The 16,551-nt window shown below is 41.4% G+C and overlaps 1 protein-coding gene across 21 annotated transcripts in view; it reads left to right on the forward strand.

Annotated features, from left to right (window-relative positions):
• Psd3 (pleckstrin and Sec7 domain containing 3) overlaps positions 1–16,551 on the forward strand; it is a 563,941-nt gene that overhangs the window by 242,900 nt on the left and 304,490 nt on the right. The window contains exon 1 of one of the 21 annotated variants that reach the window (XM_039094959.2): positions 15,135–15,273. The exons of 18 other annotated variants lie outside the window; for them this stretch is intronic. Coding sequence is in view for 2 of the 3 variants with exons in the window: in XM_063275394.1 (XP_063131464.1) it covers positions 15,569–15,599 (31 nt within the window). In the remaining variant the exon portion in view is untranslated. Of the gene's footprint in view, positions 1–15,134; positions 15,600–16,551 lie in introns of those variants that run through there. 2 more of the 21 variants (XM_063275394.1, XM_039094954.2) reach the window with 2 other exon arrangements.

Below are 16,551 nucleotides of genomic sequence, written 5' to 3' on the forward strand. Positions count from 1 at the left end.
TAAAACAGAAAGCCTGCGACATGACTGCAAGTTCACACATAATGAACATTATGAACAATCCCTAACTCTATTTTATTGGGTATGTTTATTGGAGAAACTCTGGTATGTTAAAAAAAAAGACCTTAAACAAATAACTAAGAGGCCTGGGTCTTCTTTAATGGCAGATATCAGACCTCCTGGCAAGTGAAGGCTCTCAAGAGGGCATTTTTCTTAGTCATTCCTACAGTTGCTAAACTGGAGAGATATATATACAGTCCGGTTTGAGTAGGAGGCAAGTACTATACTATGATGGTTCTAATGATAGAATTCCTGTTGAAATCAAAGCAGAGGCCTATGGCAGTCTGTTGGAGGCACATGCCAATTAGGCTGGAAGGAAGCATCTAGAAGAGGAGAGTACCTAGACAGTGGCAGAAGCTGTTTGAAGAACAGTTTGTCTACAGAGGACAAATGATAAGGACTTGGGGCAGATAGAGACCATGCTGAAACATCCTAACATATGTCCTTATTGATTAGAAAATAAGGTTCCTTCTTTACTGGGCTTAGAAAACTAGTATGAAGTCAATGTAAGATAAGCTGAGAAAGGTAAGTCTGGAGAAGGTCTGTTCCCAAATGTGTTCAGGGCAACAGAGAACAAGACACTGTAACTAGAAGTATTAACCCTGGAGCCGCTCATCCAAAACACCGTAAACTTATGGTTAGGACATGCCAGTTTGTCCTTCCACACTCTCTCTTTCTTCTTTCTGTTCTCAAGAATGTACTAGACCTCATACAAGCACATCAGTGGTGGGGAATTCTCAGATGGCAGATCAACAGGCTCAAAGTAGCCAGGATCATTTAAGTTCTGAATCACCTGTCTAATTCGCATAGAAAATACTTTGCTTAGGCGTGCTCACGTGTGTGTGTGTGTGTGTGTGTGTGTGTGTGTGTGTGTGTGTATGCATGTTTGAGTCTTGTTCATGTGGGGCATACATATGGCCTAGTAGTCAGAGGACAACTTTGTGGAGTTCAGTGTTTTCCCACTTTTATGTGGAGTCTGAGAATAAATTTCAGTTATCAGGCTTCTGTGACCTGTGTGTTTACCCCACAGGCCATCTTGCTGGTCCTTGACTTTTGAAAAATTCTACATGCATGTGAGGTCATACAGTATTGTTTTTCTGTTCCTGTCTTATTTACTTGGCAAAATGTTCTTCATATCTATTCATATTGCAAATAGTAGGATTTAATTTTTGATGAATCATTTCATTATATATGTATATATCTTACTTTCCCCCTTGATTTAATCCCCCAGATATACTTGTGTTCTGTCAGTATCTTGGATAGTTTGAATAACTGCCAAGACTTTAGTGCTCAGATGTTCTTAAGCTAACTGGTGTCCTTGGGCAGTATACTTAGGAACAGGATTGATGGATCCCATGTTCAGTCCATTTCTATGTTTGTAGGAATCTCCATTCTGTTTTTCATAATGTCTTACATTTCTAGCAACAGTGTACAGAGGACTTTTTCCCCCTGCATCGTCTCCAACACCTCTTTGTCTCTTTGGTAATAGTCTTTCTAGCAGGTATGAGGTGGTATCTCCTTGTGGTTTAACTCCCCTCTTCCCCAAATTATTAGCATCTTAGTTACTTTATTATTGCTGTGATGAGGCACAGTGACCAAGGCACTGTACAGAGGGAAGAGTCTACTGGGAATTGCGTACGGATTCAGAGGTTTAAAGTCCATGGTGATCCTGTCAAGGTGTAGCACAGACAGGCATGTTGTTGTAGCTATAGCTGAGGGCTTTATCCTGATATAGAAGCACACCAGAGGGAGAGACACATGGGAAACTGTGGAGTTTTGAAGCCTTAAGTCTTCAATAAAGCACCTCCTCTAGTAAGACTCCTAAGCCTTCCTAAGTGGTTCTACCAACTGGGAAGCAAGTATTCAAACGTGAGCTTATGGGGGCCACTCTCATCCAAACCTCAGTTAGAGATGCTAAACAGTTTCCTGTGCTTGTTACCCACGTTTGCCCTGTGTTAAGCTCTTCAGACATGTCTATTCAGAGTCTCTTTAAAAAAGTCATTGCTTGTTTTCTTGGTATTGAGTTATTTAAGATACATTTACTTCTTATCAGATGTTTGCTTTGCAAATACTTTCTCCCATTCTGTAGATTGTCCCTTTATTCTGTTGACCATTTTCTTTGTTACACAGCAGTTGAATTTGCTTTTAAGATTGATGAGGTCCTGACTGCTGTATTTATTTAATCTTTATGCCTTCATCTCTCCCCTTCAGTTTCTTCTGGACACCCCCTCCAATTCCCTTTCAGTTTCATGACCTCTTTTCTTTTAATTAGTATTGTTGCATTATACATATGTGTACCTACACATATGTATATAGAAATGCAATGGGCTGAGCTCGCTTGTTTCCTCCTTCCCCCCTCGTGGTGGTGGTGGTGGTTGTGGGGTATGTGTGTATGTAGGGCGGGCTGGCTATTTGGGATTGGATTATCAGTGACTTGTCTCTGTGTCTCTTAGGAAGGCCCTTGCTCATTTCTTAGCAGCCTTTTTTCTTGCCTGTGTTTTTCCTGTTTCACACCAAAATCATAACCAAAATAACTTTTTGCACAGAGAAAAATAAATAAATAGCCTCTATTGGTATCAAGAAGCTATTTTTCTTATGCCTTTTTCTAGTAGTTTTATAGTTTTGGTTAGATATTTAAGGCAGTTTATCTCCTTGGATTGAGCCAAAATTTTTTTAGTAATAGACTGTTAAATTAGTTGTGAGATGTTTGCTGCCTCCTTTAAAGACTAGGAATATAATCTAAAGCACCCTGGCCACTGATACCGTGACAGCCTACTTCTGCCTTTCTCATTAGTACAGGACGGTAACCATCTCTTTCAAGGTAAAATGTTGGGTATATTTGCTGTAAGCTTGGAGTGGTGTTTTTTTTTTTTTTTTTGTTTTGTTTTGTTTTGTTTTTCAGACAGGTCCCCCTGTGCACCCTGGTAATCTGGTACTGGTTATGTAGACCAGGCTGCTCTAAACACACAGATATCCCTGGCTCTGCTTCCCAAGTGTTTGGGTTCAAGGCATGCACCATCACTCCTGCCATTTACAGCAGTTCTTATCCATTTATTTATATAGTGGTAGGGAGATATTTAAGTAGGGCCATCATAAAATGGCCTGAAATTTGTTGGGGCAGTAGGGTCCCAGCAGCCACTGATCACTGCTTCCCTCCAACTTCCACAACAGAACACGGGTGAGGATGGTGCTTGTGGTGGGGACTGAGGCAGTCCTGGGAACAGTGGAAAGCAGCAGGAGTCTTTAGTTCCTTCCTTCTGCGATCATCATCTTTGATCAGAGGCATGCTCAAGTGCCCAGTAGGTCCAAGTGTTTGTGTGCAGTGGATGGCGAGCTTGTGATGACATTCCAATCTGATTAAAGAGACTTAATAGAAACATTTTAGATTTTCCTTCAAACATGAGCAATCTTTGCCCTGAAGATCTTTAGGAAGGAGTTTATTTCTGTTCGTGCCGAGTACTCTGTAATAGTTAGACAGCACTTCCCTCTGGTGGACAGAGTCGGTGCTACTTTTACTGGCGCATCCCCAGTTATCAGGCTCCACTTCAGTTTCCTGCTGGCAGCTTTCACCCACGTTATATCTGAGATCAGGGGGCTGGGGGCAGAACGGAGGGAGGGAGGGAGGGAGAGAACGAGGGGATTGAGAGAGAAAGAGTGTGAGTGTGTGTGTGTGTGTGTGTGTGTGTGTATGTGTGTGTGTGTGTATAATTTGGGGGGGGGTTCAACCTGATTTCTCTGTACCAATTATCTACTGACTTGTATGTCTATATCCATATTTGTGTATATATAACTTTGTATTTATATTCATATTTATGTATCTGTAATCTACATATCTATTCATTAATCTTGATACACATCTTATAATTCTAAATATCTAAATACCTACATACCTATAATCTACATATTGATACATTTATCTGTGACATACATCTTATAATTCTGCATGTCTATACATTTATATCAGATATACATGTTTACCATTCTAAAGATATAAAATGCCTTCTAGGAATCCAGGAGGCAAAGGTCAAACTTGCATGTACTGCATGATTAGACTAAAGCATGCACAGCTGTGGAGTTCCTGGAAAGGGCTCTCTGGTACCTTTTCACAGTGCTCTTCAGCAATCAGAAGGATCTGATAGGGTTCTCCTTCTTTTGTACATAAGGTCACTCAGACTTCCCTGGCTAAGTCACTACCTCACTTCACGTGGTAGCAGCTTAGTCAGGTTGTTGGCATGGTCATTCAAATGTGAGTTCAGGAGCTGAGCTTTCTCACTAAGTCCTGCAGCCTCACAGAGAAGCACAACTTAAAACAATCCTCTATCTCAAGGTTTTGCGTCTCCTGGAGGGTTGGGGAGTGAGGATAGAGTAGGAGTCCCTGCTCCTATCCTCAGTGAACCAGAACTATCTTCTGACTGACTTGCCTACTGAACGTCTACACTAAATATCATCTGAAAGAACATACTTTTTTCTGTTAAGATGAAAACCGAAACCGTTCTGGATACCGCCATACAGCAGTATGTGTGGCATCTCCTCCTGCTCTTCCTTTGGGAGAGAAAGTGTGTGTGTAGAGCCAGAGCGCCAGATTATTTAGGACAGATTTCTTTCAGTTATCAGCATTCTAGAGCTGACGACAGGGCCACTAACAGGGAAAACAAAGTCTTGTGTGCTCTTAGTTCCCTACAACTGGAACACCCATCTCTCCACTTTTTCCTGTATAGCTTTCAGGACTCCAAGTTAGAACCCCTACATTCCTGCCAGAGGGACACCATAATGTCATGAGAGGAAAAATATGCAAAACGTTGACCCTGATGTGTAAGCCACAGCTTCAACTTGCAATACTGTTGAAGTCGAAGTGTCTTGAAGACAAATGCAGAATAACTAGGAAGCAAGAATTAGCACTCATTGTGCCCACTACTACATAAGCTCTGTCTTTGTTATTGATTCTTATTCCTGTGCTACTCAGAGACGGAAGTACCTAGGCAGCATTTATTAAGCTGATGACATTAGTGAGACCAGGCCATAAAATTTACCACACGAGGGACTTGGCAGTATATTATTCATAAATATTCCTGTTGTTCAAAATGGAGCCTTGAGATTTGATAGAGGTAGCACAGTGCAAAACCAAACAAATTATCTCTTTTTCTTACTTAAGACTGACATCGCTGTGTAATTCAGGCTGGTCTTAAGGTTATTGTAAAGTTCAGGCTAGCCTTAGTTTTCCAAGCGTTACATGTGTGTGAGTAGGAAAAATCGGTTTAGCGTTTATTGTTTCGTCGGTGGGTGGTTAATTATTTCAAATCGGGCCTTTTAGCTATCGTTGGGAGATCTGCCATGGCAAACTTTGAGTCAATCATAGTTAAAATAAATAGAATTAAGCATTGAAATGCTGTTTTAAAATTTTGTTTAAAGAAAAGTGGGACTTTTTAAATGTGGTGGCATGTTTTTCAAAATTTGTTGAGAACTGAAATATGTAGTTTGGATTCTTATATCTATCTAGTTTAAAAGAAAAGAAGGACCAGTTGGTTATTAAATAAAGATACTAGGGCTGGAGAGATGGCTCAGTGGTTAAGAGCCCTGACTGCTCTTCCAGAGGTCCTGAGTTCAATTCCCAGCAACCACAGGGTGGCTCACAACCATCTGTAATGAGATCTGATGCTGTCTGCTGGGTGAGTCTGTAGACGGTTATAGGGTACTCATATACATGAAATAAATAAATCTAAAACCTAAACCAAAACAGATCCCAGTGCCAGGGACGAGCTGTCGTCCTAGGAGGTGCTGATCAGGGAAGCCCCTAAGGCCCCTGAAATGATACAAGTTATTGCTAATACCCACTAGAACCAAATACTAGGATGCTATTGCCAAAGACACCACACACTTGGTTTCAAAACAGAGAAATCAAGTTGGGAATGAACTGGGAGCTTCTCTCTTGTCTAGATCTTGTGGTCCCAGAAGGAAGGTGCTCCTCGATTTGCTGGGGGAAAATTGTCATCAATAGTCTTTCTTAGCTGTGACCCTGAGTGCTACTATCAGCCACTGGACAAGATTTGCCCAGAGGCACAATAACGACGTGATTGTTAGAGGTAGACAACAACTTTTTAATTGGATTTGTGGCTTTCTAAATAGCAGGGGATTGACATCTAGGACTGTTAACCCAGAAATCAAAGGCCCATGGCTGAGGAAGTCACAGGCCCTAAGGGGGAACTTAGTAAATGGACATGTTGTCAAACTGCCTTGTAAATATTTGTATTTCTGTCCATAGATTAGATGCTGAAAGCTTTCCTCACTATAGCTTCTCTTTTGAAATGGGTGGCACTTTCTGCCTAAACTCATAATTAAGAACAAATAACTTCTCAGCCTTAACTGGGAAGTCTTCATTATCTCCTCTAAGGCTCAGTGATAACACAGAAGAGGCAGAAATATATGTGTGTGTGTGTGTGTGTGTGTGTGTGTGTGTGTGTGTGTGTGTGTAATATCCAAAGGAAGGAGCGGAATCTCGAGGGTTGTAGTCATTTGGGCATTGCAAGGATGTACTCTTGAACTCTCAATATCCCTGATTACAGCCATAAGGTCTACATGCAACTCAAGATTGCTGAGGGAGGGGGAAGGGGACAGAGGGACAGAGGGACAGAGGGAATATGAGAGGGGGAGGGAGAGAGAGGGAGGAGGAGAGATTGATTGATGGATGGATTTTGATTGATTCGTTAGTGGTGTAGGCACTGATAACTGTCTCTGTTTCTATTTATTCACCTACTTTTAAAGGTGTTGGGTCACAGAAGAAAAAGAGGTGAAAGCAGAAGGGAACAGAAAGGGGTCTGTGGACCAGGAGGGGACTAAAGGGATGGCAGGGGACAAATATGATCAAACTGTGTTCCATGCATGTATGAAAATGTCATCCATTTTTATAGATAAGTGATAAATGGTTATGAAAACAAGAACAAAAGAAGGATCATCAACATATTCAATTAAGTTCTACAAGTATTTTGGGGCTGCTTCCTATCCCTCCCTCATTGCTAAATCATGGGTCATAAGGAGCTGCTAGTGAATTAACAAGCAAGGCCACAGGGCTGGAGAGATGGCTCAGCGGTTAAGAGCTTCCAGAGGCCCTGAGTTCAAAACCACATGGTGGCTCAGAGCCATCTGTAATGAGATCTGATGGCCTTTTCTGGTGTGTCTGCAGACAGCTACAGTGTACTTACATATAATAAATAAATAAATCTTTAAAAAACAAATCATCATCATCAACAACAACAACAACACACCAAGAAGGCCACATTCATCCTAGGAACTATTCTGTTGCCTGTAATTTTATGCTCTACCCACCTTCATCTCCGGGAAGTGACTGCACTACCAGCCCTCAGCTGGGTTCTCTCAAATTCTCCAGTAAAAGACACAGACACAGTTGCTTAATCACAACTAGCCGTCAGGCACAGTTGCTGGGCTACCTACCTCCCACCTGGAGAAAGCACGTCCTTACCAATTCCTTACCTTAGTCTCTTCCACCTGCCCTAAACTTCAGTTGCTAAACTCCCCTGACCACCTGCCTGTAGGAACTCACATGGTTGCCTGGTTCTTATTTCTCCAAAGCAAGTTGAACTCTGTCCTCCTTCCTTGTGTCCCTCCCAGGACCTGGAAGTCCCGCCTGTACCTTCTGCCCAGCAATTGGCCCAAGGCTTTCTTTACTGACAGATCAAGCATCAGAACTATGCCTACACTATTTAATAGGAAACAGTACGTGATTTGATGTCAAATGATTGATACAAGTCTAATGAAAGAAAGATTAATTGTGTGCTAAGATCCTGTATAAAAACAGACTGCAGCTTCTGTAAGGCGACAGAATATAAATGGCCAGATCATTACATACCCTCAAATAATAGTACAAATATTGGAGATGAAGTGAAGATCAACAGGAAACGTGGGGGTATGTGGCCATATTGTATGGAGCGGGAGTGGAGTGCAAGGGTGTGGGTGGCGGCCTGCGAGGGGTGCAGGTAGAGAGGTGAGCAAGTCAAGAAAAATAAGGAAAGTACAGCCGTGATGCAGATTGGACACTCCAGGGAACATTACTTGGTCTCTCAGTCTCACTGATCATTCCTTTTAGAGTCAGCCATTTTGTCTTCCTTCAAGCTTGCTTTTGTTACTGAACCAGTTATCCAAGAAGGAACTACATTCTGCATCCACTGTTTATTATTGACTGTAGGTCCGTCAGTTTACCCACATCCATCAGTTTCTTGTATCTTGCAGATGGTTTGTTTTTTAACCAATTCATAATGTATACTTAAGGTGTGTGTGTATGTATATATGCATGCATGCATGTATGTATGTATGTATGTATGTATGTATTTTTCTGAGACAGGGATTCTCAGAAACCCGTGTATTCTTGACTGTTCTCAACTTCCTTTGTAGACCAGGCCGGTCTCAAACTCAGAGATCATCCTGCCTCTGCCTCCTGAGTGCTGTGATGGGTTTTTCGTGATGTCTTGTACTCATTCTTTGGTGACAAGTTCAGTAGAAAAAAAAAGCCTATTTGTCAAAACATTTAACAAATTGACTTTTATTTATGAAGGTTGAATGAAAAGGAACTAAAATTTTATGAACATATCATGACCATTGTTAGTAATCACTTCTAGTTATATTGGAGGATGTGTTAATGCTGTTGGCATTTAGTTTTGAAAGTTATTTGTGTGTTAAAGCTTGAATGTGGTGTGTGTGTGTGTGTGTGTGTGTGTGTGTGTGTGTTATGGGTCAGTGCAAGTGTACATGCACCACTGCACATATGGAGGTCAGACAAACTTTGCTGTTGGACCTAGAGTTTTCATTTTAAACTTGAGGAATTTACAATGATCTGTTCTTGGTTTGTTTCTTTGTCTGGGTTATTGTTTTGGGACTTGAAGCCAGTGATCCTGGAGGCTTTCCATAAAGGAATGTCTAAAATCCACAGAAACCGTGTGCTGTGCCTTTTCACAGACCATGAAAGTGTTCCCAGGAGCACTGAAGGAACCAGAGATCCTTCAGACTGGCTGCCCTCTTCCTCTCCTCTCCATTGCTTTGCTCTTCTCTATAAATTCTCCCTTTCCTATTGATTATAGTTTTTAAATGTGTTTATTTTATTTCATGTTTCGCGTGCATGTATGACTGTCTGAGTACCATGTGTGTGCTTGCCCTCGGAGGGCAGAAACAATCATCAGATCTGGAACTAGAGTTACAGATTCTTGTTAGCTGCCACATGGATGCTGAGAGTTGAACCCTATCCTCTGGAAGAGCAGTCAGTACATAACTATTAAACCATCTCTTCAGACCTTGTTTATGTTTCGTTTCGTTTCGTTTCGTTTCCTTCCTTCCTTCCTTCCTTCCTTCCTTCCTTCCTTCCTTGATACTGTAGTACAATAGTTTGTTATATAAAAAAAAAACAAAAGAAAACAAAACAACAACAAAAAAACCCCCTTGCCCCACATTCTTTTAATACAATGAAATTTCTTTAAGTGTAGCAACATTAAAATGAAAACTTAAGCAATTCAAGCCAAGAGCAGATAATATGGGACACTCTGAGACTTTTTTTTACCTTTTAAAGATTAGGCCCCTAGACCTTTTATGCAAAATTTGCATAAATATTTGTGTGTGTTTTCTGTGGGAGGAGGATCGAAAAAGTTGTTCTGTGAGACTTCTCTTATATCTAGGTAGCAGAAAGCAGTTTAAGGATTATATTTTCCTAGTTCTAGAAATCCAAAAGTTACCCTAAATCAATCATTTCTATAAGATGTTTACTATCAAATTACAAAATAGGCTTTCATATGAAAATGTGATATTCCAGTTGTTTTTGAAAGACTTTATACTGTGAAGGTCAAAAGGATTAGCCCATAGGGTATTTTATTTTGTTGTTGTTGTTGTTTTGTTTTGTTTTGTTTTGTTTTTTGAGAAATGATATAATTACCTGGAAGAGACTACTTGTTTTAATCTTTATAAATATGAAGAGGGTTAAATATGTTTCATGCCTGTATATTCATGGAAGGCTTTGGATGTTAAAATGCTCTTATGTTCATCTAGGATAGTCCATAGACACTCTAGGCCAGTGAGATAAGAACCACTAAGCAAGATAGTATAAACTCATGAAACGTAAGCGGCTCAGGTGCAGGCCATGTGTATTAGGTCTGGGTGAGAGGAGGGATTTGATCTGGGGATGAGAGGTGTACAGTGTAGTTGGATATAAGGGGATAACTTTGAGTAGAGATCTGGAGGTGAGCATGTCTTCCACAGTCGAGTAATGGAGAAGCAGCATTCCCTTCCCTTTCTTTAACAGAGTGGATTCTTAATCCTGGCATATTCTCTCTCTCTCTCTCTCTCTCTCTCTCTCTCTCTCTCTCTCTAATGCTAGAAGGAAAATCAGTAGGAGAGGAGACTATGTAAGAGAGTTAATGGTCCAGTCACTAAAGATCTTTAATATTAAACTTAAACAGGGTCTGGCAGACTATGTATGGACCTCCGGCCAGTTTCTTTTGCCTGTATAGGTAATGTTTCATTGGTGTGTGGTCTTGTGTTAATTTACTGTTGCCTATGGCTGGCTCTGCTGCCTTGGTAGAGTTATTACTATGGAGACCACAAAGGTCAATTTACTTATTTTGACGTAGAGTTTTGCTGTGTATTCCCTGTCGGGCTCATGACAACCTTCCTCCTGCTTCCTAAGTGCTTGGATTTTGGCCTGTGCTAGTATGCCTTACAGTTCTGATCTTTTAAGGAAACAGTGTTGATCCCTGAGTTAAAGAATTACAGATTTAACATAAGTATCCTGGAAGTCTGTTTCCAATGTCTGTTTATTTTTGCTTTGGGAAAGGGGGGCACACAATTAGACACCGGTGACAGCATTGCCATCAAAAGTATGGAGTGGGGATGTAATCAGTGGAAGAATGTGTGTTCAGCATACATTGTCTTGGACTCTATGCTCAGCACATACATATACACACATACAAAATGACTGATTAAAAGATGTGGGGAGGCAAGGCCCTGGGTTCGGTCCCCAGCTCCGAAAAAAAGAACCAAAAAAAAAAAAAAAAAGATGTGGGGAAATTAAATACAGCGGAGGGTGTTGATTGTCAGGTTTGTAGTTAAGATCAGCTGTAAATTTCTTTTTTTTCTTTTTTTTTCGGAGATGGGGACCGAACCAGGGCCTTGTGCTTGCTAGGCAAGCGCTCTACCACTGAGCTAAAGCCCCAGCCCCCCCAGCTGTAAATTTCTAAACAGTACTCTGCTCTAGAAAAGTATAAGTGCGTGGATGCATGAGACTTCAAGAAAATAACTATAGTCATGGTGATGAGAAACGGAGACAGGAAGACTCTGTCAGTAAAGCAACAGATGTTAATGATGCATTCGGATTAGGCATTCCTTATCCGGATCGAGCTTGCTGCTTTTCACAGAAGGCAGTCACCGTGGTTTTGACATGTTGAATGTGTGACAGGGAACATAGTGTGTGACCTCTGGGTCAGGGTCTGCTTTTCAGGTAAGACTGGGAACAGATTTAGAGAGTAAACTACCCTACTTGTTCAGCCCCTTTTCAGACCATAGGAAAGTGAGAATCCTTCTCCCAAGTCAAGACTTCCTCCTCGTGGTCCCTGTAGAAGACAGACTTATGAGAGGTGAGAGGTGAGAGGTGAGATGCTGTGCATGTTTAACAGCATTTATTATGGGAAACAACTTAACCATGTATGGAGCATAAGGCACAGTGCTCAAAATGGCCTCGTGAGTCTGCAGCACACGTTAACCCTTCATGCAAAAGGCAGACCTTTCCTTCCTTGTGTCTCATGAGGCTCTGGTGCTGCCTCAGACATCCATGTGGGGTCATTTGTCTGGGCTGTGCAAAACTACTTCGTTATGTTTTATTTATATTTGTATAATTATATAATGACAGTTATGTTTGTATTTTCACTATGTTTCAGTTATCTCGGGTGCCTTTGCCCCTTCACTTTGATGATATGATTTGCGTAAGCCATTGCCTCTCCTTTTCACAGTTCTTTGTGCTCACTGATTCAGTTTTCTTTCTTGGGGATAAAGTTTTGTTATACAGATGAAGCTTCTCCTGAACTCACAACGTTGCCCATGCTGTCCTCAAACTAGTAATGTTCCCCTAGTCTCCTGAGTTCTGGAGCTACACCAGGCTTGGTGTAAAATTTAATAGTTTCTCAGTATAATTAAAACAGTTAGTAACCAGGAAAAAGTGATGCACTTTCCTCAGAAAAGAAGAAAACTGACAGCTATTCCATGAAACTGTATATTATAATCATGAAATGACATTATAGCAAGTCCATACATTGATACCACTAGCCATATTTATGGTTTCACACTGATGGCCTTGTGTGTCCAGACCAGACAGACCTCTTTCCTAAGCTTCAGTCCACTTCACTCTTCTATTGAGTGGGAAGACTGGATCTAAAGCGATTATGTCATAGGAAAAAGGAAAGCTGTCAATCATTAATCAATTCAGAAGTACCTGTGAACCTGCCCAACCAGACATCTGAGGTGGGGACAATGCTAGACTCTCATAACAGAGCCAGGAGAGGAAACGAGGTAACCTCGGATGAGCTGCATTTTGTTGACGGCCAGAGGGCAGGAAGTCAAATGTAATAGGAATCCTACGAAAGGGACCTAAAGTTCTCGGAACGACATTTTCATCTGTTCTGTAGTTGCAGTTAGACTTGCCTCAGAAAGGATGTATCCTGAGAGACTTTTTTTTTTAACATTTATTTATTTATTATGTATACATCATACAGCTTTCTGTCTGCATATATGCACCGGCAGGCCAGAAGAGGGCACCTTCTGATTATAAGAGACCTGATTATAGATGGTTGTGAGCCACCATGTGGTTGCTGGGAATTGAACTCAGAACCTCTGGAAGAGCAGACAGTGCTCTTAACCACTGAGCCATCTCTCCAGCCCCTCTGAGAGACTTTCAACACAAGCCAAGTACTGGTTTGTAACCAGTCACTGAAACTGTGCACAAAGTTCGTCCTTATTGCTTATCTGTTAAGATCGTGTAAGTCACATCTGTTAGAAAACTAGAGGGAAAGAACTTAAGAGTTTTTTCTGTTTATTACAGAATTTAGTAGGGTGTGAGAGTCTTTGGTGGGTATAGGGTTCTTTTCATTTTGCCTCCCCAGCTGTTGGAATGCTTGCCATTCAGGATGACTGTTTCGATTCCAGTGCCCTCTTCTCTAGCCCATGCTTGAGAAAGCAGATAGCCAGACTGTCTAGCCTATGCTTTCCGATTGTAAGGAATCTTGGAAGGCTGCTGCCAATTTTAGATTGCATCTTATTGGAAACTGGTGATTTGTGAATTGGTTAATATGTAGATGAAGCCAACAGAAATTGTCCTTTCTGCCTTTCCAATCATCCCTCTGCCCCCAATCCTAGCAGCTTTTCTTAGAGTTTTGGAAAGGGAAGAACCAGTTTAAATAAAATAAGCTAGTTATGGTGGCATAGAGAGTACTCAGCACTCAGGGGACTGAGGCAGGAGGATCAGGAGTTTATGACCATCCTGGGCTATTTAAAACCTACCCCTACACCAAGCAATGGTAGTTATTGGTAATAAAGTTACAATAATTATTTTTGAACTTTATCGTTATTTATCACCTGAGTGGTTTATTTGTTTGCATACTTTATTTAATCCTTAGAATTATTGTTTGTATGGTTTTGAATGAAGAAGCCCAGGACTAGGAAGGTTAGAAAGTGACACAGTTGGAAGGTAATGACGTCTAGATTACAAGTCCAGATCCTGCCTTCACCCCAGCATTATGCTAGTCAAGAAGCTAAACACCCATAGCTTGGAGGTTAAGAAACAAAAGCTGGGAGATTTTAAGGCTGTTCCCAAGTTGGACATGCTGTCAGCTGTCGAGCTGAACTTTTTGCCTCCTTTCTGTCACCAAGTCTGCTGTTCCTAGGTACACGGTCTGACCTTTGTCCCCCTGTGTATGAATTAGACCTCTCGAGAGATGGGCCTACTTGGTTCGCTGTAGTCTCAAGCCATGAACATTTCTTTCAGAATTCTTTCTTTGGCGTGCAGACTTCTGGGAAGTGTGTCTTGGTGGTGTGCAGAGTAAACTTTAAGGCCATAGCGACTGTGTCTGTGTTCCCTCCAGTGGTTCCCGCTTTACTCATCTGATCTGATAGGACTCGTACCTCTTTCGTATTTTCGTAGTCTCATCTATAAAATGGGTTAATCATAGTAAGTATTTTAGAGGCTTCTGGGTAATAGATGGATTCACAAAAGGAAACTGCTTAGGGCAGTGTCTAGCATATTACTATACATTTTCTAATCTAATTATAATATTTATAAAAAAATGGACATTCTGAATTGAAGTGATTACATTTTCTGGCACCTAGTTGGTTGCTGCTCACTGAGTCTATGAAATGCAAAGAACTTTTTTGAAGTGCATGTGTTTCTCATGCCGATTGGAATATTAATGATGCTGAAGATGAGTTACTTAATTTTTATTTTTTCCATTGCTGGGGAATCAAACCCAGGGATAGGTAAGTGCTCTAGCACAGATGGACACTCTCAGCCCAAGATAAAATTATTTTTAATATTTATATCAAGGCCAAGAGTCAGTGTTATGTTATTCACCATGTGCTGATTTCATGTTATTATTTATGAAATGAGTACTTTTACTGAGGTTGCTTGAAAAGTATTGCATGCACTCAAAGTACTGTTTAGTGATGTGAAAGTTTATCCCATTGCTTTTAAAACTGGATCTCAACATCGCTGAATCTCAATTTTCATGGGACATTTTCAATTACAATCAATTACCCATTAAACATCAGTTTATCACAGGAACAGTAATATGATCATCTGTAAAATGTCTGTGTGGCAGCGGCACTTACAAGTGAGATGAGGACTGTCAGCTTCGGATTGATGTTATGGAAGCAGCTTTTGGGCAGTGTTTTCGCATTTGCCTCTTCCGTCGGAACAGCGTGAGAATTAAATGCTTTTAAAGGGAACCGGCCCATCTCGGTTCGTGTGTGTCATTCCAGCATCAGAGAAAATGCTGCATAATACTAGGATGACAGCCCCACCTCTGATGTCACCCAGGATGGTACAATCCTCTCCGAGCCTCTGCCGGCTTCCTGCTGCTGCACTGGGGGAATGGTTACATTAAAGCTAACTCCCGGCACCTCAGTTATCTCCTTGGAAGTAGTTTTGACAATTATAGAAAAGCCCTTCAGTGGCTGTCTTCGGTAAGCTACCGCGGTAGAGAGCAACTGAGGCCGAGCGCAGCAGGAGAGCGGGCTGCTCTGCCTTTGTGAGGGGCTGAGGCGGCAGTTCCTGGGCTCGGCTCAGCTCTGGTTCCAAGTGCTCAAAGTGCTTCCATTTACCTCACCGTGTGCAGTGCAGGGCAAGAGGGGCCTCCAGGAAATTTGAAACTAATTTGCTTCCAGTTGACTAGAACAGCACATTTTGCCTTAGCTTGCTTCTTTTCTCGTTAACTTTTCTCAAGCGTTTCACTGATGAACTGGGCATTTTCTATGATCAATGGGTAACTGCTGGAGCTACAGTAATCTCTGTGAGTAACCTCTCTTTGTAGGTCTATGCAGGCAAATATATTTTCTTTATCTATCTCTCGTGAAATGCTGCTGTGACATTTTCCGTCTGTATTATTGACTGCTTGTGTTGTCTTTCGGCCATCCCAGTAGGAGACTTCTGGGGCTAGCCCAAGTTCTGCGAATCCTGCTATAGAAAAGAGCAGACTGCATTCATTCTGGGGCATCCCTGCTAAGCACTCTTTAATTCCCCAGGAAACAGAAAGATGCCAGGGGGGCCTCCAAATGCCTTTGCCCAGTACCTCACTTGGCTTTAGCTTTTAATATTTGTTTTAGTATCTGATGCTGAGTTTTCTAATTTTTTTAAAAAAATGTAAATGGAGAGTAGAGTATCATGCTCACCTATAATTTTACTTCCTTTCATCCCTCTGCCCCCAAGCAGTTTTCCTAGGAGGAGGGCATTCTGTCATCCTATAGAAACAAGCTCCCTTTCTGTGATGCATTATATAGGCAGAAAGAAGGAAGCAGGCTATTCCTCAGTTTAGAGAGCTGTGGTGTTGGATGGGATAGGGGAGGAGTTTCTCTTAAAGAACCCGAGCAGTTCATCTGCAGTCTGAGGCACGGCCAGAAATCTAGGTAGCCTAAAGGGGGCTGGGGATGACTTCAGAAGTGGCTCGAATATCCTCATTGGAGTTGACGCTGAAGTGGATCTAGTCTTTCCAGGAACTTTATAGCAACTGTGTTATTATTCCTCAATGTGTCTTTCTTATCTGTCAAAAACATTTAATAGTATTTTAAGATTTATTTCTCTCCCTAGAGAAACTGAGTTTCAACTTTCGGTTGAACTTTCAATGGTAGATGTGCTTGGAATTGTTTATGTCAGTTTGCAGGATGAACCCTGGCTTTAAACTCTAACGTTTCTACTGCGAATGTAAGCCAGCGAAAGCGCCATTGTGGACCAGCTGAGGCTTAGCC

The sequence above is a fragment of the Rattus norvegicus genome, chromosome 16, assembly GCF_036323735.1.
Source record: "Rattus norvegicus strain BN/NHsdMcwi chromosome 16, GRCr8, whole genome shotgun sequence".
Taxonomy (NCBI): domain Eukaryota; kingdom Metazoa; phylum Chordata; class Mammalia; order Rodentia; family Muridae; genus Rattus; species Rattus norvegicus.